This window comes from Scyliorhinus canicula, chromosome 1 (assembly GCF_902713615.1).
Source record: "Scyliorhinus canicula chromosome 1, sScyCan1.1, whole genome shotgun sequence".
NCBI classification, from domain to species: Eukaryota; Metazoa; Chordata; class Chondrichthyes; order Carcharhiniformes; family Scyliorhinidae; genus Scyliorhinus; species Scyliorhinus canicula.
The window spans coordinates 182,396,781-182,416,812 of NC_052146.1; the positions used below are offsets into that span (position 1 = coordinate 182,396,781).

Genomic DNA, 20,032 nt, shown 5'->3' on the forward strand with positions numbered 1-20,032 from the left:
TTTCCCCTGCATTTTATGCCCCCATTTTGAATTAATTTTTTCTACATGTTTTAGCTTCACCTTTTTTCTTGCAAAATGGCAACTGTTCGATATTCTGCCCTCCTCTAGACAGATTCTGACTCTTTACTGGCCCCAAGATCATTCCCTTTAGCCTTGCACCATCATCTTTTTTGTCATTTAATCTCACCTCTCTACGACAAGACCTTCTTGTTGTTCTTTTTCCTACACTACCCCTTTAATTTGCTTAAAACTTATTCTCTCTACATAGATGCTGCCTGACGGACTGAGTATTTTCAGTATTTCTGGTTTAAATTAAGTCCATTCCAACAGGACCAGGGCCCTCTTTCTCCAATACTGGTGCCTGTGCCCGATGAATTGCAACCTCTTCTTCCTATACAATCCTTGCAGTGTTAAATTCTCTGATCTGCTTCACCCTATTGGCACATGGCTCAGTTAACTACCCAGATATTACCAATTTAAAAGCTCTGCATTTTGATTTGGACCCTAACTCCTCAAACTCTCACAAGAATATAATTCCTGGTTCTACCTATGCCGCTGCTTCCTAAGTGAATCACACAACTTGATTCTCCTGTCTCAGTCCAAGTTCTTCTCCAGCTGCAAGGAAATGTCCTTAATTCTGACACCAGACAGACAACACATGCTTTAGGGCTCCTGGCCTTGGCTGCAGAGAACAGTATTTACCCCCTCTCCCACCATCACCACTGACTATACTGCTCCTGTATTCCTTTTCACCACCACCCCTCTCCACCTGAATGATCTCCTGCAGCATGGTGTTATGGTCAGTTTTCCCACCCACTCTGTAATCCTTGTTCTCAATCATACAGATTGGGATTGAGGTTCCTCTATTATCTCTTAGATCCATATAGCTAGCTGTCTTAGTCACACGCATGATCTTTAAACAACTCTAAAGTTCTACTTAACTAAGAGGTGTGATTGCCTCCAGGAACAAGATGTACAGTCAGCTCTGCTCCTTCCCTAATGTTCTGCAAAATTTACAATTTGCACTCCAGCTCAACAACTCTGAGACAAAGTTCCTCGCCCTGTAGACACTTAGCAGAGGTAGGATTGTCAGACATTGCAATGCTCTCCACAAACTTCCACAGGATGTTGTTATGACACGACCTGCACTGCCATGTCTTATCTATTTATTTTGTTACCATAGAGCCTGAAATGTAGACATTAGATGACAGGAATGCCAGATCTTACCGATATTCTGCAACGCAGTCTAGTAGTCCCATATATTGCAATGGCAGATGACTCACAACACTCTCCAAGGCTCGAGTTCCTTTAACGTCTGCTAAGATGTCCTGCACACTGTGCAAATACCCTGCAATTTCTTCATCGTCAGTTTTTGGAATTTTGGTTGAGAGAAGACTCTCTTCCAAAGCAGTATGGAAAAGCTTTCCTCGATTCAGAATATCTGGGGAAATAGAGCGTGTAATGTCACTAGTAGAAGGGTCACAGAAAAAGACGGTGCATTTCAATTTTGCTCTGGTCACTAGGATGGCACAATATTCTGATAAGTGACTTTGCAGGAACTTTCTATGTGGAGTTAGGGGAAATCCAAATAGTCTGTGGGCTGTTGTCACTTAAATGGCTGGCATAAAGTAGCATAAAAGAACAACCTGGAACTAACTGAGAAAGGTAGGTGTACATACAAGAGTGAGCGGGTGGGACATGAGGGAAAGGAAGAGGAAGACAATGGGAGGGAATGAAGGAAAAAAAGAAGTGATTTAAAGACTGATCAGAAATATCATAATTTTTATAAGTACTACCTAGTTAGTTGGTGTCCAGATAGTCAATACAATGTTAATATTAAACAAACTGCTTGTTTCTGGGGAAAGAACTAAGATGACAACAGCCTAAATGGAGAAGCACAAGTGAGGTTGATTTTTCCATGTTCTGCAATTTTAATTTCAACCATTTAACATGCTGATGCTTGTTAATAGAGTGGGGGAAATGTTGGCACAACCACAATTATTGTCCATTCATACTTTCCCTGAACTGCCAGTCCTCGAGTTGATGATGCTTGTACTGCAACACGATTAGGTGGAAAATTTCAAGACGGGTGAACAGCAAGGCAAGTAGTAGGGGTATGGATTAACTTTAAAAAGGTTGACAGTTTAGAACGGCATTCGGTTTGGCTTCAGGACTACAGTTCTAGTATTTTCACCTGGCCAACAGCAATTTCCACTGAATAATTACAGGATAAACATAGAGAAGGGGCTTCCATTTGTGGCGCAGTCCAAAACTAAAGGCTGTAAGGGTAAGACAGTCACTAATAAATCCAACAAAAAATTTAGGAGAAACCTTTTTAACTTAGAGAATGCTGAGAATATGGAACTCACTAAGACAAAGAGTAGTTGAAGCAAATTGTATAGATGTCACTAAAGGGAAACTAAATTAGCACGTGTGGGAGAAAGGAATAGGATAGGCAGATAGGGTTAGATGAAGTAGGATGAGAGAAAGCTCATGCTGAACATAATGCCAGCAGACGAGCTGAGCGGAATGTTCCTATGCTGTAAATTTCATGTAACCAAATCAACTCAGAGTGGTCCCTTAATCCCAGGTTTCTTTATTTTCAGCATCACAGAGAGCACTTACTTTTAGTGTACTCCTTGAAGCCATCTTGGCCAAGCTCAGTTATCATTCTCCGTTTCCACCGCTCTAAGTAAAATGCTTGCTCCAAACTCATGGTCAACTGCAGGATGCGAGTCACACTGGGCAAGTTAGTCTTCGAGCAATTCCTCTTTGACAGTATCTCCAACGGTAGTTTGAGCACGGAGCCTGGCTCATGTTCAGCAATCTGACATTCTGAGTTCAGGAACGGAGCCAGATTTTGAGGGCTTTCAGGTTCTGGCACATCATTGGCTGGCTTTGATCTGAAGACTGGTCCATATAAGCGTCTGTCCTCTCCAAGCAGAGTCTCAGGGGTCTGGGGGCTAACCTTTGTCGAGACAACAGAGCGGACCAAGGAAGCATATTTCTTAGGGTCTACTTGCTCGTACTTACTTAGACCCTTTCCTTGACAATGAAGAGGTGGGAAGGTAGACAAATTGTGACACTGGAAGACCAGCTCTTTCCGCACAGCGCCCCAGTGTTGCTTGAAAGAGTTCTCAAGTACTCTGCACATTGCAGCGTTCGGTACAATAAAGTAATTCATTCCCCAACTCGATGCATGGAGGCACGAGTCAGATTATCCTCATTCTGAAAAACAATACAGGATTAACATTTACCCCTCTCTGCCTGAAACTTTTCCCACAAATGCAAACCTACCATTCGGGAGTTATTTGCTACGTTTCTCCAGTCTGTCTCCTTAGTAGGCTGCAAGCAGTTTTATAAAAGAGAAAGGAAAATTCCAATCAATAAGTTACCGCTGCATTATCACGCAGAGTGTAATATAGAGGTATAATGAAATAATAACTTACATTTATAGTGTGTTTCACAGCCTCCAGACTGCTTAAACCATATCACATGACAACACATCTCCAGCTGAGTTAAACTAAAACTTAGATATTGAGGATTCAGATGATATATAAATAATTTAACACCGACGTGTGCAGTAAATAATACGTTCAGCAAACGCAATGATCCATTTAAACTTTACTGAACCCTCAATTAAATTTTGTCCATAAAAATTTCTACTTAATGCAATGGCAATTGTGCAAAGGAATGATAATGAGTGAATTGAAAATTGATTTTACCGTACAGCATTAATTTTGATGCGCTGAGGACCTGGGTTCAATCCCGGGTCACAGTCCGTGTGGAGTTTGCACATTCTCCCTGTGTCTGCATGGGTTGCACCTTCACGACACAAAGATGTGCAGGGTAGATGGATTGGCCACGCTAAATTGCCCCTTAATTGGAAAAGAATAATTGGGTACTCTAAATGTTTTTTTTTAAACATCAATTTTGGTTGCAGTTTGTTTAATTGTGAATTCCAGTATTTAAAACAGCACATCTGATATTGGAAGGATCCCGTTCAACAGGTGATGCGCAACAAGGTGACGTGCGCTCACCATCTCCAACTAAAGAAATTATAAGGGCAATCCGGATTTGTTAGGGGCCTTTACTCACGCACAGAAGTTTCAAGGGAGTGAGGAATCCCAGAATTTTCAGACGGTTATCCCCAGGATAATAGCCGCTTTCTGAAAGTGAGGTTAATGTTGTGTTGGGGTTGAGTCACTTAGAGGTGAGCAGGTGATTTTACAATAAATGTCAATATATTATCAACTGCATATCTTTTCAGAACACAAGGCACCTTATCATTCTCAGAGGGCAGCTAATTTTGGATAATTCTTACTATTCAATTCAACCCATTAGAAGTAGTCAGCTCTGCAAATACATTTTACACTTTAGAAACCAAAACATTTGAACAGTTCGCTAATACAAAAAACATCAGCCATTTATTGAGCCTGCAGCTGCATTTCTCTAATTGAGTTACAAACACTATATATATATTAAAATATGTTTCACAAAATTTAATATTTGCACTGAACTATAATTTGGAGAAAGTAAATTAAAATTATTTTTTAAAAATAAATTTAAAGTACCCCCGTTCTTTTCCAATTAAGGGGCAATTTAGTGTGGCCAATCCACCTACCCTGCACATCTTTAGGGTTGTGGGAGTGAGACCCACACAGACACGGGGAGAATGTGCAAACTCCACATGGTCAGTGACCCTGGGTCCTCAGTGCCGTGCGGCAGATGTGCTAACCACTGCACCACCGTGCTGCCCAGTAAATTAGAATTCTAAACATAATTAGTTAAGGGGCAAGGTTCAAGACCTGCACACAATATATGACATCCACATGTTACTGGCCATTGTACTGTCAAGCCCCATCAAGCACTACATTGGTCTGAAGAATAAAGCAGCTTAAGAGCAACGTTAAGAGGTGACATGTCTGTAGTGTTTATACAGATTGTGATTAACTTGATTCCACACATAGACCAAACAAAGCAAACAAAATTGTTTCAAAGAAATAAAAGAGTGAAAATAATGAAGAAAGGCAATGTAGTTCAAGCACAATGGGCAGGATTCTGCGAAAACCGGCAGGACATGCAACTCCGGCACGAAGGAGAGGCATGAACCACTCTGGCGTCGGGCTGCCCCAAAGGTGCGGAATCCTCTGCACCTTCAGGGGCTAGGCCGGCCCTGGAGTGGCTTGCGCCGCGCTAGCTGGCGCGGAAGGGGCTTGGCGCCACACCAACCGGTGCCGAAGTGCCTCCGCCTGCCGGTGCGATTTGGCGCATGTGCGGGAGTGCCAGCGTGTGCTGGCATCATCCCAGCGCATGTGCAGGGGGGTTCATCTCCGCGTCGGCCATCGTGGACTGTTACAGCGGCCAACGCGGAGGAATAGAATGCCCCCACGGCACAGGCCCACCCACGGATCGGTGGGCTCCGATCGCGGGCCAGGCCACCATGCCCCCCCCCCTCCCGGCGGAGCCAGGTCCCGCAGGTAAGTACCTGTTGTAATTTACGCCAGCAAGTCCGGCCGAAAACTGGCAGCCACTCGGCCCATGGCGGGGCAGAGAATCGCCCGGGGGGGGGGGGGGGGCACTGCCAAGGGCCCCCGACCAGCACGGCGCGATTCCCGCCCCCCCGCCAAATCCCCGGTGCTGGGGAATTCGGCAGCCAGTGGGGGTGGGATTCACGCCGCCCCCCCCGGCGATTCTCCGATCCAGCGGGTGGTCGGAGAATCCCGCCCAATGTCTCGGACCTCAGCACTCTTGCTGAAGGTATTATTTACTGCACACATCAGTGTTAAATGATTTATATATAATCAGAACCCTCAATATCTAAGTTTTAGTTTAACTGAGCTGGAGACGTGTTGTCATGTGATGTGGTTTGAGCAGTCTGGAGGCTGTGAAACACACTCTAAATGTAAGTTATTATTTCATTATACCTCTATATTACACTCTGCGTGATAATGCAGCGGTAACTTATTGATTGGATTTCCACAAGTAGATTAAGGAATGATATAACTGATATGTTGACAGGATAAATATAAACTATTTCCTCTGGTAGTGGACATCAAACCAAAGGGGCATAACATTAAAATTAGCACAAGGCCATTCAACAGTGGTGCCACACAAAGACAAGTCAGAATTTAAACTCTTTCCCCAAACAAGGATTAGGTCAACTGAAATGTTGTGGAATCAGAGGAGATAGGGGAAGCGTTAAATGGATATTTTTCGTCAGTGTTTACACTGGAGAAAGACAATGTTGTCGAGGAGAACACTTAGGTTCAGTCGACCAGGCTAGATGGAATTGAGGTTCACAAGGAGGAGGTGTTAGCAATTTTGGAAAATGTCAAAATAGATAAGTCCCCTGGGCCAGATGGGATTTATCCTAGGATTCTCTGGGAAGCCAGGGAGGAGATTGCAGAGCCTTTGTCCTTGATCTTTATGTCGTCTTTGTCGACAGGAATAGTGCCGGAAGACTGGAGGATAGCAAATGTTGTCCCCTTGTTCAAGAAGGGGAGTAGAGACAACCCTGGTAATTATAGACCTGTGAGCCTTACTTCGGTTGTGGGTAAAATGTTGGAAAAGGTTATAAGAGATAGGGTTTATAATCATCTTGAAAAGAACAAGTTGATTAGCGATAGTCAACATGGTTTTGTGAAGGGTAGGTCATGCCTCACAAACCTTATTGAGTTTTTTTGAGAAGGTGACCAAACAGGTGGATCAGGGTAAAGCGGTTGATGTGGTGTATATGGATTTCAGTAAGGCGTTTGATAAGGTTCCCCACGGTAGGCTATTGCAGAAAATAAGGAAGTATGGGATTGAAGGTGATTTAGCGGTTTGGATCAGTAATTGGCTAGCTGAAAGAAGACAGAGGGTGGTGGTTGATGGCAAATGTTCATCCTGGAGTTCAGTTACTAGTGGTGTACCGCAAGGATCTGTTTTGGGGCCACTGCTGTTTGTCATTTTTATAAATGACCCGGAAGAGGGTGTAGAAGGAAGGGTTAGTAAATTTGCAGATGACACGAAGGTCGGTGGAGTTGTGGATAGTGCTGAAGGATGTTATAGGATACAGAGGGACATAGATAAGCTGCAGAGCTGGGCTGAGAGGTGGCAGATGGAGTTTAATGCGGAAAAGTGTGAGGTGGTTCACTTTGGAAGGAATAACAGGAATGCAGAGTACTGGGCTAATGGCAAGATTCTTGGTAGTGTAGATGAACAGAGAGATCTCGGCATCCAGGTACATAAATCCCTGAAAGTTGCCACCCAGGTTAATAGGGCTGTTAAGAAGGCATATGGTGTGCTAGCCTTTATAAGCAGGGGGATTGAGTTTCGGAACCACAAGGTCATGCTGCAGCTGTACATAACTCTGGTGCGGCCGCACCTGGAGTACTGCGTGCAGTTCTGGTCACCACATTATAGGAAGGATGTGGAAGCTTTGGAAAGGGTTCAGAGGAGATTTACTAGGATGTTGCCTGGTATGGAGGGAAGGTCTTACGAGGAAAGGCTCAGGGAATTGAGGTTGTTTTCGTTAGAGAGGAGAAGGCTGAGAGGTGACTTAATAGAGACATATAAGATAGTCAGAGGGTTAGATAGGGTGGACAGTGAGAGTCTTTTTCCTCGGATGGTGATGACCAACACGAGGGGACATAGCTTTAAATTGAGGGGTGGTAGATATAGGACAGATGTCAGAGGCAGTTTCTTTACTCAGAGAGTAGTAGGGGTGTGGAACGCCCTGCCTGCAACAGTAGTAGACTCGCCAACTTTAAGGGCATTTAAGTGGTCACTGGATAGACATATGGATGAAAATGGAATAGTGTAGGTCAGATAGGCTTCAGATGGTTTCACAGGTCGGCGCAACATCGAGGGCCGAAGGGCCCGTACTGCGCTGTAATGTTCTATGTTCTATGTTCTAAAATTTCAAACCAAGAGTGATAGAATTATGAAATGTATAGGTATTGAAAGGCTTTGAAACCAAGGCAGGTAAGTTGGAATTAAAATATAGATCAGACATGGTCAAATCGAATGGGGGAACAAATCGGAGTCAAGTCAAGGCTGCTGTTACACTCACGCTTTGCAGTGCAAATCACTCACGATTGGGGCCTGTTTCTCTCTTTCTACCCCAAAGTCACCAGTGGAAATTAGTGCACTTGTATCACAACCCCAGGTTCCATCAATTATCTCAGCACAAGTTAGAGCAGGGAGATGAACCTGGGACTGAATCACATTATACATATCACAGCATGGTCAGTAAAGGCACCAGGTATAAATCCTTGTTGGAACAATTCCAAAGGTTTTAAAAAATATATATATATTTTAAACTTTAGAGTACCCAATTATTTTTTTTCCCCAATTAAGGGCCAAAGTGTAGCCAATCCACCTAACCAGCACATCTTTGGGTCGTGGGGGTGAAAGCCACGCAGACATTGGGAGAATGTGCAAACTTCACACGGGGAGTGACCCAGGGCCGGGATCTGAACCCGGGTCCTCAGCGCTGTAGTCCCAGTACTAACCACTGCGCCACAATGCTGCCCTACAATTCCAAAGGTAGGCAGGTAGATGAGAACATTGCACATGCACACCATTGTGACTTGGTACAATACTCTGTTCCTTCACGGTCCTGGATCTAAACCTGAAATCTTTACTCCCTCCTGAACAGCAATACGCAGCGGTTCAAGGCAGGACTCAGCACGACCTACTCCTGGGCAATTAGCAATGGGCTAGTGACACAAACATTCTGTGAACGAATTAAGAAGGAATGTTTCAACTGTAATCTTTGAAAATTCTCTTGATTCCAAGTTTGTATAGCTTGAAAAATTGAACGAGTCACTCTGCTGGTTAAGAAAGGTGAGAGAGGAAAACCAAGGAATTATAGACCAGTTATCCTAACCGCTGTTGTGATAGGGTGACTGAATACCTTGTAAATGTTCAGCTGGTCAGACAGCCTGAATGGATTAGTAAATCATTCCTTCCGATGATTGAATTTTTTGAAGAGTTGACCAAGTAGAGGACAGGACAATGTCTATGTATATTATTCATATGGAGGTTACTAAAGTAGAGATGATGGGGAGATGCCGGCATTGGACTGGGGTGAGCACAGTAAGAAGTCTTACAACACCAGGTTAAAGTCCAACAGGTTTATTTGGAATCACTAGCTTTCAGAGCATAGTTCCTTCATCAGGTGATTTGATCTGATTTGGAAAATTGCTGAACAGAAGGAGACAGTCAAAATAGCAGGCAGGTATTCTTTTTTTTTTTTAAATTTAGATTACCCAATTATTTTTTCCAATTAAGGGGCAATTTAGCGTGGCCAATCCACCTACTCTGCACATTTTTGGGTTGTGGGGGCGAAACCCACGCAGACACGGGGAGAATGTGCAAACTCCACACAGACAGTGACCCAGAGCCGGGATCGAACCTGGGACCTCAGCGTCGTGAGGCGGTTGTGCTAACCACTAGGCCACCGTGCTGCCCTGCAGGCAGGTATTCTAATCAGCAAGATCTGACTAGCGCTGCTCTGCAAGGACTTGTTTTGGGCTTCAACTATCCAATTCATTAATTACTTAAAATGACGGCACAGAAAAATAAGCAGCATTTTAACAAGTGAAAATGGAAGCATAAAATTACAAAAATATATCAGCCAATTAAGTGAATAGGCAAAATTGCAGCAAATGGAATTTGATGCTGGCAAAGGCGAGATTATTTACTTTGGGCCTTAAAAAAGGATGGAACAGGGTACTTTCTAAATTATAAAAAACAGCAAGTAATGGAGCTCCAAAGAAACTTGGGGGTGCAAGTACATAGGTTGAAATATCATGAACAGGTATAGAAAATAATCAAATAATCAAAAGGAATGCTGGCCTTTATATCTACAAGAGCTTAATACAACAACCAGCTTTTACAGAGTGCATTAACAGAATAAAGCATTCCAACGCACTTCATAGAAGCATTATAGCACAAAAATTGACACCAAGCCACATAAGGAAAACTTAAAATGATCTTTTAGATATATATTAAGGACCTGTTTGGGGCTTGGGTAAACAGGCCATTATTTCAAAGTATGGAGATGACTTGAAACTCAAAAATGTAGTCAACAATGTAGGAGAGAAAGCTATGATCATATTGAATGATGGTGCAGGCTCGAAGGGCCAAATGGCCTACTCCTCCATATTTTTTCTACGTTTCTATATTTAACAGATTTCAGGAGAACATAAGACTGTTGAAATAAACAGTGACATCCTTGTTTACGAAGAGACATGAAATCCTAAAGCAAGAAAATGATGTTAAACATTTATAAAACACAAGTTTTGAACAGAAGGAGACAGTCAAGGTAGCAGGCAGGTATTCTAATCAGCAAGATCTGACTAGCGATGCAGAACTGTGGTTAATTCTGGGCACCAGACGTTTGGAAGGACTTAGAATGGGTGCCTCACGGTAGCATGGTGGTTAGCATCAATGCTTCACAGCGCCAGGGTCCCAGGTTCGATTCCCGGCTGGGTCACTGTCTGTGTGGAGTCTGCACGTCCTCCCTGTGTGTGCGTGGGTTTCCTCCGGGTGCTCCGGTTTCCCCCCACAGTCCAAAGATGTGCGGGTTAGGTGGATTGGCCATGCTAAATTGCCCGTAGTGTAAGGTTAATGGGGCGATTGTTGGGTTACGGGTATACAGGTTACGTGGGTTTAAGTAGGGTGATCATTGCTCGGCACAACATCGAGGGCCGAAGGGCCTGTTCTGTGCTGTACTGTTCTATGTTCTATGTTCTAAGGGTGAGGGAATTTGGTTAAGCACAGAAACTAGGGAAGAGGAGGTTGTTTTCCTTAGAGCAGAAAAGGCTAAAGGGAGATTTGATAGAGGTGTTCAAAATTAGTAAATAAGGAGGAACTGTTTCCAATGACTGAAGGATCAGTAATCAGAGAGCACAAATTTAATGAGACTGATAAAAGAATCAGGCGACATGAGGAAACTTCTATTTTAAATACTTTTTAAAATTTAGAGTACCCAATCATTGTTTTCCAATTAAGGGGCAAGTTAATGTGGCCAATCCATCTACTCTGCACATCTTTGGGTCGTGGGAGTGAGGCCCACTCAGACACGGGGAGAATGTGCAAACTCCACACGGACAGTGACCTGGGTCCTGGATTGAACCTGGGTCCTCGGTGCCGTGAAGCAGCAGTGCTAACCACTGCACCGCCATGCTGCCTCTTCTATTGTAAATACAGCAAGGTATTGTGTTCTGGAATGCCTGGCCTGAAAGGGTAATGGAAGCAGATCCAATAGTAACTTTCAAAAGGAAGTTGAATAAATAGGTGAAGGGACAAATATGCAGAGCTATGGAGAAAGACTAGCAGAGTGTGGCTAGTTGGACAGTTCTACCAAAGAAGCACGATAAGCTGAAGGCTTCCTTCTGTGCTTCATCTGTCTCCGATTCTATGCTTATAAGCAGTTTTCTTTCACTTTTCAGGCCAAACACCGCTCTTCAACTTCAGTCTGTTTAAAGCTTATGCACAAAGAATTGAAGACAATTCCAACTTTAATATCTAGGATCAATTCTGGTCACATGACAAGCAAACCGCTCTCCCTGGCACTCCAACTCTCTCCATAATGCCTGAATATTTCACTCTTGTTCCTTTTAAGTACCAAATACATTGTTCTACATAGTCCTTCTCATTTCAGTCACGGACTATTCATTCATTTCACTGTATAAAATGTACTTTTGTTCTTTTCTGAAATTCCAGATCTGTAGCAATTTTTACTTCTATCCTTCTGCTCTCCGGCCAGCTCCCAGCCTCTCCGGCCAGCTCCCAGCCTCTCTGCTCTCCGGCCAGCTCCCAGCCTCACCGGCCAGCTCCCAGCCTCACCGGCCAGCTCCCAGCCTCTCTGCTCTCCGGCCAGCTCCCAGCCTCTCTGCTCTCCGGCCAGCTCCCAGCCTCTCTGCTCTCCGGCCAGCCCCCAGCCTCTCTGCTGTCCGGCCAGCCCCCAGCCTCTCCGGCCAGTTCCCAGCCTCTCCGGCCAGCCCCCAGCCTCTCCGGCCAGCCCCCAGCCTCTCCGGCCAGCCCCCAGCCTCTCCGGCCAGCCCCCAGCCTCTCCGGCCAGCTCGCAGTCTCTCTGCTCTCCAGGGCTGGGATCAAACCCAGGCAGCAGTGCTAACCGGTAACAGTGGTTAGCACAGTTGCTTCACAGCACCAGGGTCCGAGGTTAGACTCTGGCTTGGGTCACTGTCTGTGTGGAGTCTGCACATTCTCCCCGTGTCTGTGTGGGTTTCCTCTCAAGTCCCAAAAGACGTGCTAGGCAATTTGGACATTCTGAATTCTCCGTGTACCCGAACAGGCGGCGGTGTCTGGTGACTTGGGGATTTTCACCGTAACTTCATTGCAGTGTCAATGTAAGCCTACTTGTAACAATAAAGATTATTATTATAACCATTGTCCATATTTTTTTTTTAAATTTAGAGTTCCCAATTATTTTTTCCAATTAAGGGGCAATTTAGCGTGGCCAATCCACCTATCCTGCACATCTTTGGGTTGTGGGGGTGAAACCCACGCAGACACGGGGAGAATGTGCAAACTCCTCACGGACAGTGACCCAGAGCTGGGATTCGAACCCGGGTCCTCAGCGCCGTAGGCAGCAATGCTGACCACTGTGCCACCGTGCTGCCCACCATTGTCCATATTGATCTTTTTGCACTCGGAGGTGCTTCAATACAGCTGTTACATGTAATATTCACTGTATACATTCAATGTGAGTCATACAGCCCAAGGGTCTTCTATATAATCTCCCTCCCCTGAAAGGTATTAGATAGTGACCTTCACCCATTGTGCCCGTGTAGTAGCTGCCCCGAGCTTTCGTGCATTCCTCAGAACAACGTCCTGGGGCCTTTGGAATGTACCAGTCTGCAACAACTTGGTCAGTGACAACTCCTTGTACTGTGAGGCCAAAGAGCGTCTTTCACCAAGTTGATGTTTATCCAGCAACAGCTGATGTTTGTCTCGGTGTGTGTCCCTGGGAACAGCCTGGAGAGCACAGAGTCACGGATCTGCTCAGGATGAACTCAGCAAAAACCACCTCATCTTTCTCAAGACCTTCTTTGCAAAGACACATTGAATTGTATCAAGGGCCTTATTTTACTACCAAGGTGATGCAGAGCTTCATGATGATGTTAGGTATTGACCAGAAATTGCACATAGTTTACCACCAGTGGTATTGTAGAAAGGATGAGCCGAACTCAAGGAAAACTGTCCACCAAATAAATTTTACTCAGCACCAAGCATTGCTTCATGTGCTTATAATCAGGAACATAGTCTAGCTGGCTTTTAAAGCAGACCAAGCAGCAAGGTTCAATTCCTGTACCGACCTCCCCGAACAGTCGCCGGAATGTGGCGACTCGGGGCTTTTCACAGTAACTTCATTTGAAGCCTACTTGTGACAATAAGCAATTTTCATTCATTCATTCATTCATTCATTGTCTCTAGCTGTACAGGATACACCCCTTTTTCACTAATGACTGGGAGAGAAATGAAAGGTATAGAAGGTCTAGGAATAAATCTATCGAGAACAGAGGATCGTAGCAATGGCACATGAAAAGGTGGTCAGGAACTTATTGGACAATTTAAAGGCAATTAAAATGACAGCAGCCCATTAACAAGAGAAACAGAAAACAGACCTGTCAGGCCTACTTTGATGGGAAAGTGAATCTATGTGACTTGGGTGTGGGAAAACAAATCACGCTGCAGGTACAACCGACTGGAACCTACATTCCACTAAATACACTGGTCCCTTTAGCATAGTGAGCAAGGCAACCACCTATCAGTCTTTCTATATTCCGACCATCTTCACCGTTTTTGTTTTAACGTGTCTTCTTTTTTACTCTTTTCAAGCCGCACTTTGGATCTTTATTAAAAACTCAAGGTGAGAGCAATGAGCTACAGGGGGGTGTGGACTTTATTTCACTAAATTATGAATCATTTTACCTCACTTTACTTATAAGTGGAACAAATGGAATGCCCCATATTGGACAAAATTGTAAAGACAATATTAAATACTTACAGCATTTTTTGAATGGGATAAACAGCTTTCTGCCCATACCTCTTAACTAGCTAGTTGCAAATAATTCACAATTTGTCAGTCCAGTACTAATTTTATCATAATGAAATTACAGGCAGGATTCTCTGTTCGGGAGACAATGTTTTTCGCCGGAGCTGAATCGCTTGTGTTTCATGCTGGCACTGGGAGCGGTGCACCAAGCGATTCAATGATCCTTACCATGCAAATTTATGCATGGTGGGGATCGCAAGGGATTGCTTAGCAAATCCCGCTATTGGGCCACCACTTTCAGCGGATGGCCCGAAAGCGATGTCTGCCGTTTCCTCGTCACAATGCAAATCCTGCTGACCAAACCCGCCTCACGAGAAGTAGGGACCCTCCCCACCATGGCAATTGCTGGGTCACCCCCCCCCCCCCCCACCTTACCCAACACACAGGACGCACTCATGGACCCCACCCTGTCACCGACCACCCACTAGAGACCAATCCAGAGACCCCCAAAAACAGAACACCCCCCCCCCACCCCCATATCAGACAACCCACACAACACTTATCCGAGAACCCCCCCCCCCCCCCCCCCGCCGCACACATATTAGAGACCCCCCCCCCGCCGCACACATATTAGAGAACCCCCCCCCCCCCCCCCCCCCCGGAGGAGCCGAAGGAACAGACTTCATGGGACGCGCGGTAGGCTGGATAACAACAAGGTTTATTTACACCATACACGATAACAAATACTACAACTCTGCACCCTCCCCAACCTGCACCCAGGCCGGGGTTTATATACTGTGAAGGTCTTTCCAGTCAGGGAGGAGGCTCCGTCACCTCAATTACCTGACGAGTTCATATTCCATGGTGTAGATGGGGAAATCGGCTACAATATCATGCTTGGCCCCCGGGAGAGTCATAACATTCCCCCATTCCCATAACAGAGAATCCCACCATAACAGAGAACCCCCGTTCATAGCAAGGACCCAGCATCCGCCCCCTAGCAGGGAACTCCGTCTATCAGAAAACCTCCATAGCAGAGAATCCCCCATCATCAGTTACCCCTGACTGGAAGCTAAAGAGCAATCCAGACAGAAATAGTGAAAAGAAATTACTGCTTTCTCATTCACCTGTGCCTAAGCCAAAGCAGGATCTGGCGGGGTGGGCAGCATTTGAATTGGGGGGACGGGGTCCGATGGACCTGGCGAACCTACCTCAAAGACACCCTCCTTGGCCCACCGCAAAGCACACTGCATCAGGGTTATTAATGACCCCAACCCCAAACTGTGGCTAGGATTCTGGACCGGAACCCCGATATTTTAGTTTATTTTGTAAGACTGTTCGGAAAGAACACTTCATTCCAGGAGTGATTGCAGGAAGAAATAGGGATTTGCTATTTTAAAGCAAAACTTTATTATCAACATAATATTAAACTCTTTTACATCACACTCGAAAATAGCTTTCAATTGCTCCTTAAACAATACTACTCAATACAGTAAATACAATACCCTTAATTATCACTATTCCCAATTATTCAACAAGAAAGATAAAACATACAGCTCTCAATTCATCCTACATCCCAGAGTAGTACTAGTTTTCGAGAACATATTTGGCTCCTGTTAGAACCCCTGCAGACTCTGGCTGGATATTTTCAAAAAGCTGTATCAACTGGTTCGTTTCAGCTTCCCCTTGTCCTCAGATAAGTCGGCACTGCTTTGCATACTGTTAGTTTTTTAAAAAACTATCCTGCTGTGAGAGCAAAGGACCTTACTTGTGGACTCGTGTTAGCCAGATCAGAACTCAACTCCAGTTCTTTCCCAAAATGTCTGAACACCTTAGCTCGACCCAGCAATGATCTCATCTCCCCAAGCTTAAAACAAATTACCTCCCCATGCTAAAACTCCCTAGGGACACCCTCTAGTGAAACAACAGTGCATTAGCCAAGACTTTTACGATGGTCCATTTCACCTCTGGCTCATAAATGCTTTCTGCACTTGCAAAATAAGATTATTTTTTAAAACATGACTGCTGCAGTCAAACACATCTAATCCAGGCCTTTAAAAAAAAATTTAGAGTACACAATTCATTTTTCCAATTAAGGAGCAATTTAGCATGGCCAATCCATCTAGCTTGCACATCTTTGGGTTGCGGGGCGAAATCCATGCAGACACGGGGAGAATGTGCAAACGCCACACAGATAGTGACCCAGAGTCAGGATCGAACCTGGGACCTCGGTGCCGTGGGGCTAACCACTGCGCCACCGTGTTGCCCTAACCCAGGCTTTTAACCATTAAATTGACAAATGTTTATAATCCAATGTTTCTAAAACTCTGTATTCGTCACAAAGGCCCCGGTGGGAAATACTTGTACCAATGCATGCCCATGTGAATCCTGGCCCAGAGGGCTGGAGAATCATGGAGGCGTGGAGAATCTGGTGCCCAGCACGTTAATAGGATGCAAATTGGTCATTTTAACCTATTTGCATCCTCCCGCAGGTGCAGGGTGCATACCTTGATGGCACTGTCAGCAGGGGACCGGAGCATCGGAAACGGATTGGCGCCGTTGTTTTTCTCTGACACTGCGTTCACCACTGCATCCGGAACTCTGCTATCAGCGACAGAGAATCCAGCCCCACGTTGAATGTCAAGCACTTGGATCAAGGGGTTAGTTATCTAATATCTCTAGCTCTTAAAGGGATATTGTCTGCGATGGAATCTTTGGTCATAGCTTGCATTCTTGAGACACGCTTTAATTGAAGAAATTGAGAAAGGGAAATTGAAAGGAAAACCAAAATTCAAACCAACTTTGGAAACCAAACCTTCCGAGAAGGCAGAAACTTGGTTGAAATCAAAGAAAAAGGACACTGAGCAATCAGAGGTCAGGTGCTCATGAGCCCAATGGCGCAGTGCTGGCAGGCTGGAAAAGGTGGAGGCTAGATTCAGAAACTGAGAACGAGCAAAGATGTAGTTGCGGCAGCTGTCACTGTTACTTGGTGTAGTGCTACCATTCAGACCCCCATAAGCACCGTTGAGAAGGTTCAGCAGACAAGTATTTTTGGTGAAGTCTGTCTGCGAATCTTGGGATTGGCTGTGTGCTATTGGCTGAGGATCAGGCTAAATCCTAGAAGAGGAGATGTAATTCTTTATGAGGAAGACAGAGTTTTGAAGAATTATGTCACTTGAGATTGACGACATATATGCTGGCTACCTTCTATTTAATGTGCCATTTATAGTTTATAATGGACTGTAATTTGCCTGTTAATTCACAGTTAGGTTTTGCTGATTCTGGGTTTCAGAATATAGTGTTAAGTGTCTAATTTACTCCTGCAAAATATTCTTGTCTAAACTGTGGAATCTTCTGGCTTAATTCTTTCTTCAAATAGGTGGGATTTTCAGATTTCTTGTCCAATTATTTATTGAATCAGCTTTCAATATCTTTTTAGGTAGAGCTCCCAGATCCTAATAAATCTCCCAGTGAAAGAATTCTCATCTCCTTTCTGGAGTCTTGTGAATTATATTGAACGAATGACCTCTGATCCACCTGCCAGAGGATCTTTTCCCTCTATCTAATTCTGTTAAAGGCTCTCATTATCTCCATTAGGTCACCTTTTTTTAACCTTCTCTGTTACAAGAACAGTCCTACCATTTCCAACCTCTTCTTATGATAGGAGACTCTTTTAAAGATCCTCTGCACTCGGACTAAAACTTTCATATTTTTCTGAAGTTGTGATATCCAGAATGTCCACAATACTCCAGCTGAGGCTGAACCAGTGATTTACAAAGTTCTAGCACAGTCTCTTTGTTTTTATATTCTATTCCTCAATTTACAAAACCAGGTACAGTAATGGTAATCCACACGGGCGACATGGTAGCACAGTGGTTAGCACTGATGCTTCACAGCACCAGGGTCTCAAGTTTGATTCCCATTTAGGTCACTGTGCGGAGTCTGCATGTTCTCCCCATGGGTTTCCTCCAGTTGCTCCGGTTTCCCCCCACAAGTCCCGAAAGACGTGCTTGTTAGGTGAATTGGGCATTCTGAATTCTCCGTGTACCCCAACAGGCACCGGAATGTGGCGACGAGGGAATTTTCATAGTAACTTCATTGCAGTTTGTTCTTATTTGCTTTTTACCCTTTCACCTTAAAGTATTGTGTGCACAGGCACTTTTCTCTTGTCATCTACAGTTTTCGAAATGGTGCCATTTATATTATAAATGGAAAAGCATTAGTAATACAAGGGCCTACAAGGATTCCACCAACACATTGTCTGTCTCAGCAGGGTCGCCAACACTCGCGACCACTGCTACACAAATATCAAGGGCACCTACCTATCCATTCGCCAACCGCACTTCGGAAAATCGGGCCATAAGATGGTGCTCCTTCACCCGGCATACATGCAGAAACTTAAGTGGTAGAATCCGGTTAAGGTCAGCGCTGGTCCGAGGCAACAGATGAGCTCCTACGTGACTACTTGGAGTCAGTGGATTGGTTGTATTTAAGAACTCAGCAACCAACCTAAACAAGTATGCCACCACTGTGATAAACTTTACCAGCAAGTCTGTGGAAGACTGCATGCTGAAGAAGGTAGTACATGTGTTCCCCTACTGGAAACCATGGCTTCACCAGGAGATTAACTACCTACTGAAGGCCAGGTCTGAGGCGTTCAAGACAGGCGACCCTGATCTATACAAAAAATCCAGGTACAACCTCTGCAAAGTCATCAGGAATGACAAGAGACAATACCAGACAAAGCTAGAGTCACAAACTAATGCCATGGACTCTCATCGGCTGTGACAAGCCTTCAACAACATAACGCGCTACAAAGCGAAGCAGAGTAGAATCTCCTGCAGCAGTGCACCCCTCCCCGATTAACTCAATGCATTCTATGCTCAGTTCAAGCAGGAAACCATCAACCGGCTGTCCAACTGTCCCAGCAGCCTCGGACACACCCATACCACCATCACAGCTTCCGAAGTCAGATTGGCCTCCTTGAAAGTGACGGGTCCTGACCGGGTCCCTGGTCATGCACTCAAATCCTGCGCAGACCAGCTGGCAGATATGTTCGTGGATATCTATGACCTTTCCCTACTTCATTGAGGTTCCCACCTGTTACAAGACCACCATCATACCAGCGCCAAAGAAGAACCAGGCAACGTGCCTCAAAGACCATCGGCCAATGGCCTTGACTCTGATCATTATGAAATGCTTTGAGAAGTCGGTCTGAGGCACATCAACTCCATACTGAAATGAAATGAAATGAAAATCGCTTATTGTCACGAGTAGGCTTCAATTAAGTTACTGTGAAAAGCCTCTAGTCGGCACATTCCGGCGCCTGTTTGGGGAGGCTGGTAAGGGAATTGAACCGTGCTGCTGGCCTGCCTTGGTCTGCTTTAAAAGCCAGCGATTTAGCCCAGTGTGCTAAACCAGCCCCTAGATACACGTGACAATAAACAAATCCAATAAGAATGCACACAATTTGGATCCCAGAGCCATCCTCCGTTTAAGATGAACACTGCAGCAGGCTGGACTGAGGAGAGTCAGAAAGAGAGATAGAGTATAGTTTTATTCATATAGGTGGCAGTTAAATGCATGTAGCTACGAGACAAAAATATTAAAAGTATCTTGACTGTGGGAACTCAGTCAGTGTCTCATATAATGAATTATCCATTGTATTCCAGTGTATTCAACACGAAGAACGTACTGTTTTCTGTCTTATCAACAAATCAATTCTTACGGTCTCTGCAAAGCTGTGAAACACAGCAGAAAGTGTGAGAAACATATGCAATAATTTTCGTAAGACTACGCACGCAGGCACTGAACTAGTTTTGATAGGCACCAGTCACTCTTAAGTCAAAAGAGAAAATGCTGGTAAATCTTTGACAAAGGATCACCTGCACACGAAACGTTAACTCTTTTCTATCTCTACAGATGCTGTCAGACCTGCGGAAATTTTCCAGCATTTTCTCTTTTGGTTTCAGATTCCGGCATCTGCAGTAATTTGCTTTTAGTTAATCTTAAGTAATG

The 20,032-nt window shown here is 44.6% G+C and overlaps 1 protein-coding gene across 8 annotated transcripts in view; it reads right to left on the minus strand.

Annotated features, from left to right (window-relative positions):
* The window catches only part of mgme1 (mitochondrial genome maintenance exonuclease 1), a 69,718-nt gene that overhangs the window by 44,482 nt on the left and 5,204 nt on the right, over positions 1 to 20,032 (minus strand). For 7 of the 8 annotated variants that reach the window (XM_038803866.1, XM_038803858.1, XM_038803862.1 and 4 more), the window contains 2 exons: positions 2,626 to 3,228; positions 1,228 to 1,441 (listed from right to left, as the gene is read on the minus strand). In XM_038803866.1, the coding sequence (XP_038659794.1) occupies positions 1,228 to 1,441; positions 2,626 to 3,184 (773 nt within the window). In that variant the 5' untranslated portion in view covers positions 3,185 to 3,228. Of the gene's footprint in view, positions 1 to 1,227; positions 1,442 to 2,625; positions 3,229 to 3,297; positions 3,346 to 20,032 lie in introns of all 8 variants that reach the window. The other variant, XM_038803861.1, reaches the window with a different exon arrangement.